Here is an 18,581-nt window from a genome sequence, read left to right as displayed (position 1 = left end):
GGGCCAGGCTGGCCCTTATAAGAGGGCTGGGGCCAGAAGCCAGAGACAGACAGACTCCCTCTAGCTTTGAGACGGAGGGACCTGGCGTACAGCAGGGCTGGGGGAAGGCCAAGGGAGCTCTGGCCTGGAAACCCCCCAAGGCTGTGGCCTAGTGGAAGGCCAATTAGGTACTGCAGTTGTAGGGGGCAGCCTACAAGTAGGTAGAGGCAGCAGGTCCAAACCACCCCCCTTGCCTATGATGAGTGGCTTTTATATGGCAGTCTGCCACAGTGAGTGGGGGCCAGATGGTGACTGGCAGTAGCCCACAACTGAGGCAAGCTGAGGATAGAGGGTTGAGGGTTCCCCTGGGTGGGGAGACCCTGAGACAGTGGGGGTATTTGCCAGGGGGCAGCACCCCAAAGACAAAGGGAACCGGGTCCTGGGAGGGATACAGGGGCCAGCGGCAGTGGGACACCGGCCTGCAGAGGGCACTCAGGAGGCTAGAAACACTAATTCCCTGAGACGACCAGCAGGAGGTGCAGCAGCGGTGAGAGTCGCACACCATGACACAGCTGCTACAACCCTTTTGCAGAATTTGAAAACTAAAGATTTACAAACAAACAATTTTGCTGATTCTATAGAAAGAAACGATTTCACTCTCATGCTACATTATGTACTGAACAGTGGCGTCTTAGAATGTAAGGTGATCGCAGTGTCCCAAATAAACATGATACTCAAGACAAGTCCTGAATTGTACAGAAAGCAATACCATACACTTTCTCCCATCTTTGCCCTTCTGATCTTTATATTAACAGACTCCAACATGAGCTGTACTAATTTCTCAACCACATATATCAAAAATGACATGCCACTTAAAATTACAGGACTCTAGAAGTAACTAGTCAAAATGAGGAGAAAGATGTTACAAGTCATGACAGCTGCCTGTACCAATGGTTAGAATAAAAAAAAATGCTGCTATCCCCCTGCCCATGGGGGGAGGAGAGTTTCAGTCACAGAATTAACAACAAGCAAGATAAAAATGGGTAATTATCCCCCTAATTGGAAGAGTACAAATGTTTTCCCAACCTCTCTATCCTGTTTGCATATCCAAGACACTTAATTCCAGACCTCAACCTTTAAATAGTTGGATGTCCAGTTTAGTCTATAAAATCCTTGGGAGCAGGAACTCAGTCGTACCATTTATTTGTAAAGCATCATCACCTGTGACACTATGAAATGAAAATTTCTGCAGGGCCAATTCCCTTGGCAAAACACACACAGCTCTCTGTGACCAAGCAATCTTTAACTCACAGCCAAAATGTATGTTTCTTTGCTGCTGCTGCTACACAGTATATCTCCATTATAGTGATGACAATTTTGTGAAAGGACTAAAGACGACACCAGTAAATCAGTTTGAAGTCTAAACTAAGATACTCCATTAGAAAGATTTTTTAAGTAATCAAATTTCTTTTACTTTCTTCACCAACATTCCACTGTCAGCTCTGCACACACCGTTCACTGACTACAGTGAAAGCTACACAAGTGTCCGAGGGAAGAATGTGGACCAATGGATGGATCTAGACTGTTCTCAGTGGTACATGACTGATGACAGAACAAGGAGTAATGGTCTCAAGTTGCAGTGGGGGAGATTTAGGCTGGATATTAGGAAAAAAACTTTTTCACTAGGAGGGTGATGAAGCACTGGAATGGTTACCTAGGGAGGTGGTGGAAGCTTGTTCCTTAGAGGTTTTTGAGGTCAGGCTTGACAAAGCCCTGGCTGGGATGATTTAGTTAGGGATTGGTCCTGCTTTGAGCAGGGGGTTGGACTAGATGACTTCCTGAGGTCCCTTCCAGCCCTGATATTCTATGATTCAAAACTGCAATATATCTTTGCTCCTGTCATGATAATTCAAACACAGCCTAACCGTGAGATACTGCTTACCTATAGGCAGGTGGAGTGTTATATTGTTGCAGAAGTCGGTGTAGCAGCATTCTGTTTTTGTAATGTTTTTAGAACTGTGACAGAAGACTTGAGCATTCAGTTCTAGTTGGGATACACATGACTTTATCACCTCTTCTTTGCCATTAGTTAGCATGACTGAAGCCCAACATGCTCCTTCGGTTTGGCAGGTGAAGTTTGTATGCTCACACAACTGGCACACACACTTCAGACCTGAAAAATATTTTTAAAAGTATTATTTTTCACTAAAAACAGTAATACTTCATACATACAATGTACATTTTATTTAGTAATTCAGAGCAAGGAAGATTGTCTTTTGTTTAGATAAGGAGACTGGGAGTCAAGGCTCCTGAATTCTATTCTCAGTTGTGCCATGGATTCATTGCAATACTTCTGCCAAGTCTTCTAAGCCACCACTCAGCAGAAGACAAGCACATGTATAAAGCTAAACATGTGCTTCAAAGTACCCTCACATTCAGCAAGGTACTTAAGCATGTGCCTAGATGACTGGTGCCTCCTCATATTGGGGGGCACAAGTTAAAGGGAAGGACACATGACTGCCTCATATGTCTCAGCCCCCTCTCCCCCCCAGGGCCCCCACACTCTCCCTGCCCCACACTACCTGCTTGGGGGGGGGGGGGAATGAAGGGGCTCTGTCCTCCAGCTGCGCTGGCTCCCCCACGGTATGTTCAGCTGCTTTCCCTGGCAGCCGGGCCTGGCAGGGAACAGGACAGAACTCCTCTCAGTTGCTGCTCTGTGTGACATAGCCGGCTGCCTGGGAGAAAGCCTGGCTGGGGAGGGGCAGCAGCGGCTTCTCACTCTCTGCCGGGTCTTGGCCTCTGGGGACAGGGGCCAAGCATGCCAGGGGAAACAGGAGGCTCTGGTTCACTTAGCCGCTGTCCCCAGAAGCTGAGTCTGGACGGGAGGCAGCCCACAGCAGCCAGACACTCTCCCAGACAGCCACTGCGCTGCACCAGACAGCATCCCAGCAGCCAGAAGAGGCACTGGCCCCACCCCTTCCACTCTGGCTCTGGTCCCACCTCTTCCCTCCCCGCCCAGGCTTCCTGCTTGACCCTGCATGTCTCCTCCCCGAGTGTGTGCCTAACTTAAAGCATTTGAGTAATCCCACTGACATACTGTAGGGCTTTCATGGACACAGCATTTATGTGCCATAATACATCTGTAACACCAATAGACCCCCGTCATCATCAGCCAGGATCAAACCTGGGATCTTTGGAGCTTAATGCATGCATCTCTACTGCATGAGCTAAAAGACGTCTCTCAGCCAAGACTGTAGTAGGCTCATCAATCTCTAGGTGGTCTAGGTGCCTCTAAATGGGGACAGAGCGACACATCAAGCAGGCATGGGTTACACATCCATTTGCAAAATGATTATGACATATACCTACGCTGCTGGGGTATTGAAAGGCTTAAATTAATTTCTGTAAAAATAAATCTTTGATACTGTGAATGGAGGTTTTATAATAGTACACTACTGTAAAGAAAGAAGTTTACAAGCTACAAATTCATTATAATACATGTCCATTCCTGTAGCCCGAATACAAGTAACAGATGCATTTGCTGCCTTTTACGTCAGGTCCAGGCATTTACAGGAATAATTCTGCCCCCCAAATAATGCACATATGACAGCTTGAAAGTTTTGCTTGTTTTAAAGAGTGCCTAATAATTAAAGATCACAGTATAAATTAATGAAGACTATATTTTGCAAGCTCTATTGAAAAGAAAAAATGTCATGGTCACTCGGAGTACATGCTGTCAGTTTTAATGCTAGTTTCTCCATTGCACTGGTCTTCCCAGGAGAGGAGGGTAGAAACTGTTTCCTTCTCTTTTCTTCTTTTCAACAAGGAGTACGGCTATTATTCTGACTCCAAGTAAGTATTTATAAACCCATGGAACAGCTGGGTGTCATAATACCCCAAGACTGGACCCAATGTCGTTTCTAAAAAGTCAAAAACCTTCCCTTACTTCATCTACCATGTATCTCCAATGTTTTATGACTGTTTGGTACAATACATATTTAAGCAACTCTTTTAAACAGACAGTTTTGGTATTGAACCCCTATTTTCTAAAAGCATACCCAATTGTCATTCATGATTAGAACCAATTACCACTTATTAATCATGAACAATACAAGAAAACACCATTTATAAAATGGAAACTAGTCCAACTTTTTACTATTAGAGCTGCAAAATAATTCAGAGTGACTAATGTACTCAAGTTCTGCCTGTTTTTGAGAGCAGAATGAAACTGATCAATTCTTCAAATTCACAAGTATCTTCATAAAAACTTTCCCATATCAATTAGATTGCAAATACTTGATATTCAAACTCTCAAAGATGCTGGATTGTTGGTATATAAATCATATGGTATAGTTTCCATTTCCTAATTAGACATAACTAACCAACTCAGTGTATAAAATTTCATACATCACAACCAAATGTACAATCTGAAGTTTCCTTTCTTCTACATATTGACATTTGAGCTCAAAATTTGCGTTTTCTCTGGCATTCTGTCTAATAAAGCTCTGCAGCTCACGTTTGTAGACGATAAATATGACAGGCATAAATTAAACAATTTTTTTTAATTTGAAAAAGTATTTGCAAAAAACCTAATTATTCACTCAGCTCTGCTATTTATACCATTTTATACTTTATACTTGAGTCCTGCTAAATAGACCAGCAGGAGTAAGGAGAAAAAGACATCCTAAGTTGCACAGTGGGCAAATGAAAAGGACAGGAAAGTATATCTGTGCTTACATGAAAACTTCCTTTCTTTAAATAATAAGGTCCACAGGGACATTACAATGAGCTCTTCAGCTCGTTTGTAGTTTGGGAACAGAACTAGACCTGCCACTGGCTGAAGAGGAGTGCCCCGCACCCTGAAGTTCCCTCCAACTGAGTACTTCCACAGCCAGGATAATTCAATTTTACTTTCCTGAATTACAAACTGTGTTAAATATATACAAGCACAATAATATCTCCTACTGCAGAGCATAGGAAACTAACTAACAAACAATCCCAAATCTTTGGATGTCAATTTCCTTCTCTACTCTGGATGATCCATTGTCTCCAGAGTGGGCCAAATCTGTGGACCTTATTACTTGAAGAAAAGAAAATTTCAGGCACACGTATTAAATTTTCCTATTCTTCATTGTGCTAAGGTCCACAGATCATTACAGTGGAATTTACATAGAGTGCCTTCAGGATGGGAAGCAAGATTAACCTTTAAATACAAACATAAAAAATGAGGTATATTATATATCCTCCATCTTCCTCTGGGCACCAAGGCACTGAGAAGACTTCTGCCAAAAATGGCACTAACTAAAGACTGGATGACCAAAATGCAGAATAGATGAATTTATGTATTAGTAGCCACATGGCCATGAAGCAGATCTCAGTATAGGAGACACAAATACTCTGCCCTGAGATTAACTGGACTTTGAGATACTCAACAGAAGGAAGAATATTTTTGAATTTATTTTGGGAATGCATGTTCCAAGTTGTGAGGACTACTTCTGTGAAAAAAAAAAGTGCAACGCTAGCTCTCATCTGAGAAAGCGCTCAACTTCAGAAACTTGCCTTATTGAAGACAGTAGCTATCAGGTCATCTACTAAAAAGGAAAGGAAGTATAATGACACTTTCTGCAGGGGTTCAACCTGGGTAGCGCTCTAAGGAGTAGAACAAAGAGCATGACCTTGGAACTATCACCTTGTGTGTCTAGAATAATGGTTGTTGCCCAAAGCAAACATCTAATGTTAGCATTTGTACTAAAATTCTTTTCGTCAAACATGCCGATATTAACCACAGAGACTTGACCTTTTGGCTTGGGCATCCTTATGCAAGTGCACTGGTTGTTAAGATATGCACTTTGTACCACAAGAACAATACGTTATGTTTACTGGCTTCCTTTTAGGGAACATGAGAATTAATCACTTCATCCATGTGTCCATTTTGAATCTGTCTGGAGGATTGATTTTTGCAATAATAGGCCTCTGAAAGAAGGAGACCTCAGAAGATCCAGGGCTAGATTAATCAGACCTGAGAGCCATTGCCTTTTCAGACCACTATTTCTCTCTTTCTTATATTTTGTATGGTACTGGGGAGGACTGAAAAGGTGGAAAAGGCATACAGCAGAGACATTGCCCATCTTTGCAAGAGATCATTCACCACATCACATCCCAGATCTTGACATATGGAGAAGCCACAGGGCTTTTTTACTGCTGTATCCAAAAACAGAAAGTCAAATCACTAGCTCATCAAATGGACTTACAATAAGTGAAGAAAGTTCGGAGTAGAGATTCCATTCTGCTTAATTCAACATTTACCAGGTAGGTCTTGGTGTTCATCTCCTCCTCTATGGGCACTACACATAGAGATAACAATCTTTGCTATACTCAGGATAAGAGAAGTTGATTTTTCTCAGTGATAGGGCAGACAGGGCTGTTCTTATTTTATTTATGAAAACTCCATCAGACACACTGATGGCACAATCAGAACAAGTCTGTTAAACAGGGAAGGAACAATGTACCAAGACATCAATGAATCATTAGGTTAGGGTGAATACTGGGGTCTTTCTGACATCTTTCCCTAGACTGAATTGGGACTCAAATGAGCCCCCTCCACTGCCCCCAGTTGACATCTGACATAAGAATAGCGCTGCCTTGCTCATTAAAGGATGGATCCATTACAAAAAATCTAATAATCTGAGAACATGAATGGGGCCTTGATTTCTAACATCAGAGGTGACACGATGAGAGGTAAAGGAGACAACAAGAATTGCTGGTTAAATTTCATATGAACTCTGGTTCACTGAAGCAGGTCTGTGTGAAATCAGCAATCTCAACAGACTTCAATAAGAACCAGATTTTTCTTTCTTTGGTGTCACTTTTCTTTTATGGCCACCTTCATTTTCTGTTAACATGCTTCTGAGAGGAGACCTTACACCTGATAGTAGTCATCCTCAGCCCCTGGCTATAATTGACTTCCTTGGCATTATATGTCTGTGTTTGTCCTGAATTCAAGATACTCCAAGAACACGGTGTTTTCATTTCAGTGTTCTCTCTGCATGGAGGGCTGATCAGAAAAATTGTACAGGAGGAGAAACACATGGATTTCCTTCTCCCTTAAAGCCAATATTAACGTGACCATAATCTTGGAAGAGATCCCAATAGCACTTATTAGATCAAGTGGTAATGACTGAAACCGAAAATAAAAGATGGCCTTCAAATGCAAAATGAAACAATTGTCCGCAGGGTTATAAAATGGGAATGTGAAAAAAAAGCCTCCTTTAGCAACTGATTCAGATGGAGCCCTGCTCTGTTTATTCCTAACTCTCTGAAGCTAAAAATAGGATGGGAACGTGTTGTATTGCTCTAATCTGAAGTAGATGATGAATGGTTTCGTTCATGTCCCGGCATTTTCATGGTTGCATGATACTGGGAATGGGACAAAGCTGCTCCTGTGATTCTTGCACAGTTCCCTTTCTGGACAATGTCCAGTTTCCTCCTTTTGACCAAAGACCTGGCACCAGCTGGGGTCTGACTCCAAATGCAGCTGGTTGGAAATCATGCAGATAGTGCTGAGGGCAGCTACAGACCTTGCCTGAGCACTTGTTCTAGCTATTACTTGCAAAGTGGTATTTTCTACTGCCGTACTTAAGGCACCGCTTCAGTCTGCCATCTGACTAGAGATATGCAGGAAATTGTTTTCCTATCCCGCAAAAATTTCCAAGATTCACATTCCACAGAGACAAACCAGAGACTTTCCAAAATGTTTTGCAAAAAATCAGAGACTCACCCCAGAATAGCCAATAGCCTGTGGTTAAGGTACACGTGTACCATGTGGGAGATGCAAGTTAATAACCCTGATCCGAATTAGGCAGACTTGTCTTCTGACTTGCCCTGCCTCCATTTTCCCCACACTGGTTCCTACTCCCAGCCACTCCCCTTCTACTCCCCCCATCTGATCTCAACATTCTTACCCCAGCCAATTGGATCCCAAGTCTTCCTCCCTGACTTATTTTCCTCACTGGCTCCTGTCCCACTCTCTGCACCAGCTTCTAGTTCCAATATCTTTGCCAACCAGTTCCTTCCCTCCCTTCCCCATCCAGCTCCCTGTTCCAGCCTCTCCTCCATCCCAGCTCCCAGTCCCAGCCTCCCCTCACCACTCCTCCAGTTCCCAGTCCAAGTCTGTTTGCACAGCCAATGCCAGTTTCTCTCCACCCTCTTCCCTATCCCAGGTTCATCGGACTCCTTGTCCAAATTTCCTTTCCCTCTCCCACAGTCCAAGTTTTGTACTGAATTCATTCCAATCAGACGACTCCTCCTCTATGCTGCCTGTATGCCAGCAGGAGGGGTCATAGAAAGAGAAAGGATCCCTACCCCAACTCAGCCCAGAGCATCTGGGAGCAGCCATTACAGAGAAAGTCTGTGTTCACCTGCGAAGCCCTGACCTGGAGGAAGCATGTTCAGTCTCTCTCTGGGGATGGTGCATGTCCAATCATATGTAGGAGCTGTGAGGTGAAGCACACTCAGTGAGGATGGAAGCTTCAGAGATTTTAGCTGATGAAATCAAAGATGTCTCTACTGAGCATGTGCAAACTGTCATTCTTCATAACTTGGCCAAACATGGGCAGATTTTTATGGAGGTGGCAAAAGATACATCCCTGACACAAAGGCCACCTTCTGCCAAATTTTAGGCCCCTGCTCCAAATCAGGGGGGTGCTAGTGCTGTTCAAAGAAAGGTCGCATTTTTTAACATGAGCAAAATAACTTATGGTTCCCTAGCCTTGTTCTCAAAAACAGCCAAACAATTTGGACTAAAATTTAAAAAATTAAAAAAATTCTATACCCAGAGACTGAGGCATACTGGCATCCACATTTTCATCCCAAATAGTTAGTTTGGCAAAATTGTAATTGAAAACAAGGTCTTATAACGATAAGTGCCAGGCAACCTTAACAACAGGCAGTGCAGCAGCCTCACCTGGGCCTATAATAGTAACAATTCGATAGAATTGCTAAAGGCCAGTAGCCCATAACATCTAAAGTTATGGAAGAAAGGTCAATTCAGCTGACAAAACAGTTTCAACATCTTCCTGTTCAAGGAAGGGAAAAAAATATCTGTGCTCTTGGTAGAAAACAAGATTCTAGTCTGCAGCTCATCCTTCCCCACCCACCTCCCTTCCTAAAGGGCTAGGGTGATGTATTTGTTTTATACCACAATTAATGTTAGTTTTTGCTTTGTCTTCAAGGCACAGGATTGATGACTAGAATTTCACAAAATGCCCAGATACCAAGTTAACATTTTTCATGGATACATGAAATTCTGATCTCCCATGCAACAAAACCAGACTAAATGACTCTAGGAGAGGGTGAATTAAATCCTGCCATCCAGGTTAGAGGCAGAGGGAAGACATTTATGTGGCCAGGCTGCAACTATTACTAGAGCCAGCTATTACTACAGCAATTGTGACCTGTACTGATCCACTAGATATGTTCCAACCACTCCCCCAGTTCACCCATGACTTCCATCATCCTTCTAGGCCTGCAGAGAAAGATCTCGCTGAATTCAGTTCTATAATAATTGGGGATGCAGAGTCCACTTGTATGGTGTCCACATTACCAGGACTCCAATGCTGCATAAAGCAAGGTATGAATGAGTTCTCCTCCAACATCTAGTGATTCACTGGAGAAAAGAGACTTCAGGAACATAGACACGCCTACTCTGCCTAGGTGTGCAGCATGATGGAACTGCTTTCCCAAAATGATCAATTTTGGCTGGCTTTAGTTTACAAATCACTCTAGTATTCAAATGCAGGGGCTAATGAAATGTTGTTATCCTTATTGTAGAAGTAAAGGGTAGCAGAACTGTGCCTAGGCCTGCCCTAATTGAGGTCACCCTAAACTTAGTCTCACTTGCTAAGTGGGGGACAGGAATGTCAAATTCCAGTGAAGATGAGGGAGTATGGGGACAGGTGTTCCTACCTTGTGGTGTGGACTCTGGCTAAAGAGTCCTAGACACCATTTGACCTTTCCCTCTCCAACAATTAAAGGCAGAGCAGATTAGACTCAATTGATAGTCACTGTTTCTGTTCAGTGATTACCAGAGCTGAAATCCCTGATAAGCAGATCTTGGGGCTATGCCTTAGATCTGTTGTAGGGACAGGGGTGAAATGAAAGACAGTACTGGCAGTGAGATTCCTTGGTACACAGTGAAATCACTGAAGACCTGAGTTAAGCGGCGGAACCTCAGAACATGCACCGCACAAGTGGCAGAGAGTGTCCAACAGCAGCAAGCAAGCAAGCAAGCAGCAGCTGACAAAAACAACAGAGGCAGTGGCAAACAGCAATTGCAGAGGCACTCAGCAACCACAGAGACATTGGTCAATGCCCACCCCAACCCCTTTCTGAGTTGGGAGGTGAACTCCTATTAACACACTTCTGAACTCTGGGTGAAACCAAGGACAGCCAACTGTGAGTGGCGTGCACTGGAGAGAGAGGAGAGTGATGCGTTAAAGATATGTTCATTTGTCAGACTCTCCCACCGCAAAGTGAGAAATAGAGGCAAAGGACACTGCCCAGTGCACTGCGGGGTCGAGTTTTTGGTTATGATTGCATGCTTTTGAATGTGGTAATAGCGTTTTCCCAAACTAATGTTTGGTTCCCTTTCCCTTCTAATAAAAGTTCCCTTTTGTTCTACACAGACTAGTGCCTGTGGGGGTGGGAGGTGGTGATAAATTTTCCCAGATTATTGAGTTGGGGCTCAAGCCAGTTCTGTTCTGTATTATTAAGAGGAACCCCTACATATTAAACCCAGCCCTGTTGCTGCCAACTCCACCTCGCAGAAGCGTTACATACAGAACTACAACAATTCTGCTACAGTTTGTATCTCCTACTTCCACAGAGAGGCTGGGACATTTTCAACACACATTTTCTTTAAAAATTCTGGGGGTGAAGAAGAAAGGAGAGAGAAGAGTTGTCTTCATAATGGTTTGAACATGATGAAATTCATCTTGCTTACTTCCTCACTGCTAGCATCAGCTATATCTAGCAAACCCTGCACAAGAAGAGCCCAAACAAATGCACAGCATTCCCCTACAATACAATTGCTTTCCCATAGATACTGATATGCATGTTGCTAATGGTGCACTGATGGAGATGTAAGCAAAAGAACTTTCACAATATTAGAACCAATGTAGCAAAATAAGATACTTGTGAATTGGAAAAAGACAAAATAATCCAAAGGGGGAAAATTGCGTATTTAAGCTTTGATAGAAAAAATTATGAATTAGTAAAGTAAAGTGAGAAAGAAAGCAAAATAATGTGTCCTTAAAACTTTACATTTTCTTGTTCTTGGGAAATTAGGAGAAAAGTAACAAGACTGAAATATTTCATGGCCTCAAGCAGCTATGTTTGGCATCCAGTCCCGGTTGCCCAATTCCTTAAGGATGCAATTCTCTAGCAGCACTTATCTACCAAGCCCTACACCTCTATGCAAATAAGGAAGTGCTGCTGTCATATAAAGTGCCTGTGCATCCCCCTACACACCACATGCAGATAGGTACTATGGCCCAGCAAAGTCTGGTGGACAAGGCCACCATTGGGGACTGGCTAGAGAAGCATAACATCTTTAATTACTCTCTGAAGGACAACATTTTGTAGTCATTAAATATTTATTCTTCAGAACAGAATTACTAATTTTATGCTTCTGGTTCATTGAGGTTAAAAGGACACCACCAACTTGAACTCGAGTTAATTTAGGAAAAAAATAGTTCATATACACAACACCAGCTTCTCAATACCTCAGCCATTTTTTGCAGTTTTATGCCTTTTTTTTTTTTAATTAGAAATTGTCTCTCTTCTGCATTGCTCTGTGAAAGACCCACACAAACAACGGAGAAAACTGACTATAGGCCTACATAAGGTAAACAGGGAAATTGAATACACACAAAATTCTGTCACATGCACAAAATGAACGAAAACAGAGAAAACACTCTCTAATCTTTCAGGTATAGAACTATTGGGGGAACTTTTAACAATAGCAGGGAAATATTTTCAGATAGAAGTATGACCTTTAAGGCAATTGTGTCCCTTCAATTTCAATGGGAGTTGAGGGCACAGAACCATTTGTAAACAAGACGCTGATCTGGCTAAAGGAAAAGATGATTCCCCCTTCAGAATAGCAAGTAATCTTCACAGTTTACATACACAAAGACATTTTTTTTCTTTTAATCTTCAGTGTGACCAATGGTAATGGTAGGAGTAACTTGTAACATAGCGTAGCGCAGGAGTAGGCAACCTATGGCACGCGTGCTGAAGTCGGCACGCAAAGCTGATTTTCAGTGGCACTCACACTGCCCAGATCCTGGTCACCAGTAAAGGGGGCTCTGCATTTTAATTTAATTTTAAAGGAAGCAGGTTAAACATTTTTAAAACCTTATTTACTTTACATACAACAGTAGTTTAGTTATATATTATAGACTTATAGACTTTCTAAAAAAGTTAAAATGTATTACTGGCAAGCGAAATCTTAAATTAGAGTGAATAAATGAAGACTCGGCACATCACTTCTGAAAGGTTGCCGACCCCTGGCCTAGTGAAATGAACACATACACATGGGCATAGCCAACTGTGGGTAGGGGACTAAGCCTCTCACCTCCACCCACCAGAAAAAAACCACAAAGCTAGGGATCACATAAATCAAGGAAGAAAACACTGAACTTGGAACAGAAGCTCATTTGTCTCACTTGATTAAATTTTTCCATTTGTGATAATGGTACAAAATGACTCAAAGTGATATTCAACAATTATTTTTAGCCCTAACTCCCTCAAATAAAAAGTTATCCATGCTCCTACATGTAGTAGAAAGATCTAAACTAGCAATTAGTTTGATTCAAAGGAAATCACAAATGGATAGTACATTTTTAGCACTCTTCATTTTTACCAGTAACAATTCAGATCCATTAAACATGTTATATAATACTCCCGAGGGAATTCTGCACCAAAAAAATAAAAATTCTGTGCACAATATTTTAAAATTCTGCAAAATTCTACATATTTTATTTGTCAAAACAACACAATGTAATCGCACTATTTTCAATTATTTGCTGACAAGTATTTTGAAATAACCAAAATAATTGAAAATGGTGCAATTACATTGTTATTGTGTTTCTATGTTATTTTGACAATTAAAATATGAGAACTTTGCAAAATTTTACATTTTTTGGTGCAGTATTCCCTCAAGAGTACCAGGGTTCTGTGTGGCGCAATATGGGTGTGGGCAGCTCAGCAGGGAGTCTGGGTGCAGGGAGAATGGGTCTCTGCAGGGCAGTCCAGGAGAAGGCAGTTAGGGCTTGGGGGAGGTCTGGATGCATAGGGGTTGGGGGGGTAGGGGGAGCAGCTCCCTGTATAGTGACCCCTCCCCCCTAATCTCCTACCTACTGAGACTCATCCCCTGTCACAAGCCCCCTGCACCGAAAACCGCTCACTGAGCCCCCCCAAACTCCCACCCTGCTGAGCCTCATCCCCCTGCATCAGGAGCCTCCCACCCCACTGTAAACTAACCATTTGACACCCCCCCCCAACCTACCAAGCCAGTCCCAGCCTCCCCCAAGCCCTAACTGCCTTATAGACTCATAGACTCTAGGACTAGCTGAGACTAGCATCCCTGGGCTGCCAGGGCATCCCCTGACCTCCACCCCCTAGTGATTTATCACTAGCCCCAGCTGCCTGAACTGAGCTGCCAGGGAAGGGTGAGTGAGTACTGGTGCAGATTCTCTTTATTTCCCCACAGAAAGCACTTTCTGCAAGGAAGCAAAGAAAATCTGCCGGGGGGGGGGCATTTTTTCTGCTGCACTGCAGAATTTCCCCAGGAGTAATATAAGGGCCAACCCAGATAAGTGAACAACAGATAGAAGATTTAATGATTTGGGACTGGGGGTGAGGGAGGGGGAGTTTAAAAATTTAAAAGGAACACTTAAATGCTACAAGTATATAGGAAACTCCAAAAAGAAAAAAAAAAGCAAGAGTACATTCAGCATACTCTGGCTAAGAGTCTACCACAGACTGAAAAGAAATTAAAAACTGAGGGAATAAGCAAACTCAGTACCATTTATGAACAATAGGGGGTTTTGCACTTCACCTCTAAGCCATTTTCACTGTAAAGATACAGATTACCAAGATATTAGCATTAGGATTACGATTTAAAGGAAGATTATCTGTAATACCCAGTAGCTTCAGGGCAGTAGAGTGCATCACAATAAAATTGAAACTGGGTTACAAATTAAGTATTTATTTTATATTATTGTAATCATAATCTCTGATGAGAGGAAAAGATAAATCCTGAATAAATGTTTCTATTTGGAATAACTTCATTTACTGTGCACTTAAACTTTTACTGTCACATTTGTTGATAACTATCTAAAAGAAAAAACAAACCACATTTTACCCCAAAATTAAGGGAGATTTTGGCCTCATTTAGCACAACGGCCTGGACTTCCTGTTTACAGTTACTTAGGCCATAGTAAACTCAAACATGCCTCAAAGAGCTTCCAATGCACAGACATGGCAACACTACTTCATGAGATGGTGATATTTCCCAACGGCACTGGCTGGCATGTGGTGTGTATGCATAGCTCTGCTTCCTCCCCTACCCAATTTAGGGCACCATGAGCTCTAGCAGGAGTAGGCAGTGATTAGTCCCTCACCCACTGATTGCAGACCTTTACTCAGATAGAGAAGCATCTTATTGCCATCCGTAACAGAGTGTAGCAGTGTCCCCTTTGCTCCTGCCTCTGCTCTGTTCCAAAAGTCACTCAGCGACCTTCTGGCTCAACAATCACTGGTGCAGTTTATTTACTGGATGCAATCCCACCACTTTCTCACCATCTACAGCTTGGGGATTTGAGCCTTAAGGGCCTCTCAATCTCTACAACCAGAAGAGAAGAGGAAGAGCAAGAGCTACCCCTCTCCTTCCACTCTCTGGCTTCCCCAGCTTCCTTCCTTTGGGCCTATATATAACCCCTGGCTAATTAGTCTGCCAGCTGTTTCCCCTTCACCAATCAGGCACAGGTTTCTCTAGCCAGCCCCAATTTACCTCTCTTAATCAGAGCTGGCATGACAGAGGTCTGGCTCAGGAGTCCCAGCCCAGCACCCTGTCACTCTTCCCTATCACTGCACACATGCTGAAGGACCAGGCAGAATGTGACTCTTGTCAAATAACTATACAAAAGATAAGATGTCAAATAAAATTGCAAAACTAGTCTTATTTTCTTCAAGATTCTACAGCTTTCATGATTGAAAAGGAAAAATAAGTTTTTAAATCTGGCTTTTGAAGCTATGACTGATGATTTAAAATTCCTAAAATGAATTTAAAGTGCCCTTTGTGTACTGAGGAGATAAAGAGACAACTCTGAAAAGGATTTAAGGGTCATAGCAGACAACCAACTCAACATTAGTTCCCAGTGCAATGCTGTGGCAAAAAAGGTTAAAACAATCCTTGGATATACAAACAGAGAGAAATGAGTAAGAGTAGGAAGTTGATTTTACCTCTGTACTGCACTGGTGAGACAGATAGTGGCATACAGTTCTGATGTCCACATTTCAAAAAAGGATATTGAAACACTGAAGCAGGAACAAACAAGAGCCACAAAAATTATTTAGGGGCTGGAGAAAATGCCTTATAACAAGAGACTTAAAAAGCTCAATCTGTTTAATTTATCCCCCCAAAAAAGATTGAGAGGTAACCTGATTAGCGTGTACAGGTATCTTCACAGGCAGAAAATACCTGTTACTAACAGGATCTTTTTAAATCTAACAGAGAAAGGCATAGCAAAGAACCAATGACTGGACACAGGGCCCAGACACATTTAAAGTAGAAATAAGACACGCATTTTTAAGAGTGAGAGTGATTAACCAAACTAGCATAGGACGAGGTGGATTCTCCATCTCTTGATATCTTAATATTAACACTGGATGCCTTTCTAGACAATATGTTTTAGTCAAACAAGTTATTGGGCTCAATACAGGGTAAGGTTGCAGAAAACTGAACACTCTTGGCCCGCCTCTGCCCTGCCCCTTTTCTGAGGCCACTGCCCCCCATATACTCCATCTCCCTCCGTCACTTGCTCCCCCCATCCTCGCTCACTTACTCATTTTCACTGGCCTGGGGCTGGGGGTGGAGTGCAGGGGGAGCAGCAGTGAGGGCTCTGGTTGTGGATACAGGCTCTGGGGTGGGGCCGGAGATGAGGGATTTGGGGTGCAGGAGAGGGCTCCAGGCTGGGGCAGGAGGCTGGGGTATCTAAGGAGGCTCTGGGCTGAGGCAGGAGGCTGGGGTGTGGGAGGGTGTATGGGCTCTGGGCTAGGGGTGTGGTCTCCAGGGTGGTGCCAGAAATGAGGGGTTCAGGGTGTGGGACGAAGATCCAGGATGGGGCAGGGGTTAGGTTGGGGGCGGTGAGGGCTCCGGCTGCAGGATTGGGCTCCGGGGTGAGGCCAGAGATGAAGGGATTGGGGTGCAGGAGGAGTGAGGTCTCTGGTATGAGGCTGGGGTGCAGGTGGTGCTTACCTCAGGTGGCTACCAGGAAGCTTCTGACATCTCCCTCCAGCTCTTAAGTGGAGGCACAACCACATGGCTCTCCACACTGCCCATACCTGCAGGCACTACCCCCTCATCTCCCACTGGCTGCAGTTCCTGGCCAATGGGAGCACTTGAGCTGGTGCTGGGGGCAGGGGCAGCATGCAGAGCTCCCGTGGCCATCCCTCCGCCTAGGAGCCAGAGGGAGACGCCGATAGCTTCCAGGAAGTCACACAGAACCAGATAGGGAGCCTCCCTGTGCTACTGACTAGACTTTTAATGTCCCAGTCAGCAATGCTGACCAGATCTGCCAGGGTCCCTTTTTGACTGGGCATTCCAGTCAAAAACTAGACACCTGGCAACCCTAATACAGGGGTAACCACGTGAAATATAATGGCCTATGACTAGATCCAGTCAAACTAGATGATCTTATGGTCCCTCCTGACCTTAAAGCTCTATATATCCATGAAACGAGAGCTATTGAAGGGAAGAAGAAGAGAAGAGACATTATAATGGAGGGTTATAACAAGATGCTGCCAGGTAAGCAGCTAAATGTTATTGATTCAATAAAATTTAAAATGGCTTACATAAAAAGGTGTGTGAAATAGTCACAATGAGAGATGAATAGACTCAATATTTGAGTTCTTTTGTATTAACTTAAAAATTTGAAAATAAAAAACCTCTCCCATATTCAATGTATTTTCATTTTAAATGGGCTTCTTTCCATCACAAGAATGCTGTTTTGTGAGAAGAAAAAGTGTTAGTTTGTCAAATGTAACATAAAAGCAAAATATGAAGGCCCCCAAGATAGCCTGAAATGAATCAGCAAAAAATGCTGTGGAAAATTTTCCAATGCCTTTTTGTGCACCTCTAAGTTATACACTTCAAAAGTGAGTGCACTGAGGAATTGACCAGGCATGAATCTTGGCAAGCACTGCTCTACTTAGAAGAAATCAAGTTTTAGGCACTTTGGGTTTAAAATCCTATTGACAGTCAATAAGTGCCTAAATCAAAAATGAAAGCTAGGCTCCTAAATCAGGGTGGAGTTGCAAACACTGAGCACAGCAGTGCCTAAATACTTCTAAAAAATTAGGGCCTCTGTCTACAAATCTCTTCCCTTTCAGTTGCTCAGCTTTCATTCTCTTTGCTCTTATGTTATCACATCAGTTCTCCAGTTATCAGTCTTCCAGCCTAGATGGGATCTGACTTCTAGTGTACAAAACAAGCAGAAACCAAAACCTTTAAACATACACATACATTTCAGGTCTTTTTAAAACATCATAATGAAAAGCAAAACAAAAAAATGATACTTTTCCCTTCCCCATACAGGTTACCTTTAAGCTAAAGGAGAATTTCTATTAGTTGGCAGTAGTAGCATTTCTACACCCTCACCAAGCCAACAGCAAGTGGAGAAGACTATTATACTAGACTAAAGTATTAAAGTTCACTGACAGGACAGCTCCAGCCCTTCTTTTAGAAGTTCCAGTGCTGTCCTCAGAGTCTGATGTCTCCAGACTTTTCTGCACTGGCATGCTAAATCAGGGCACTGTTGCAATCGATGTAGTGGCATCAATTTAGTATATCTGGTGAAGATGCAGTAAATCAATGGCAGAGCACTCTCCCATCAACTTCAGTACTTCACCTCCCTGAGAAGTGGGAGCTAAGTCGGCAGGAGAGCATCTCTCACTGACATAGCGTAGTCACCACATTGGGTCAATATATACTACATCGCTTAGAGGGGTGATTTTTTCACATCCCTTAGCAATGTAACTTACATTGACTTAAGCAGCAGTGTAAACCAGGCCTCAGTGTTGTACCAAGGAACTACGAGGCTAATGATACTTCTTTGCAGTCTCTCACAAGAGCACAGGAATTAACCTGCAAGAACACCAAACGGCCTTTATGGCCTCCAATATTGAACTCTTCAACAGGTTTCAAAGAAACAAAAACCTGTGATCTTCCAAGCTGTCAATAACAATATTTAACATCAATGTTAGCAGTAGAGCTACTTCAAATACGTATTGTTAACATCTAATCCAAAGTCAGACTTGGC

General features: G+C 42.9%; 1 protein-coding gene across 3 annotated transcripts in view; it reads right to left on the bottom strand.

The window, feature by feature from the left end:
- The window catches only part of ACVR1C (activin A receptor type 1C), a 29,091-nt gene extending 27,001 nt beyond the window's left edge, over positions 1-2,090 (bottom strand). For all 3 annotated transcript variants that reach the window (XM_030580103.1, XM_030580104.1, XM_030580105.1), the window contains exon 1: positions 1,922-2,090. In XM_030580103.1, the coding sequence (XP_030435963.1) occupies positions 1,922-2,075 (154 nt within the window). In that variant the 5' untranslated portion in view covers positions 2,076-2,090. The remainder of the gene's footprint in view (positions 1-1,921) is intronic.
- Positions 2,091-18,581: the final 16,491 nt, after the last annotated feature.

This window comes from Gopherus evgoodei, chromosome 11 (genome assembly GCF_007399415.2).
Source record: "Gopherus evgoodei ecotype Sinaloan lineage chromosome 11, rGopEvg1_v1.p, whole genome shotgun sequence".
NCBI lineage: Eukaryota > Metazoa > Chordata > Testudines > Testudinidae > Gopherus > Gopherus evgoodei.
Note: the sequence above shows the minus strand (reverse complement) of the source record. Positions and strands in the feature narration are given on the sequence as shown.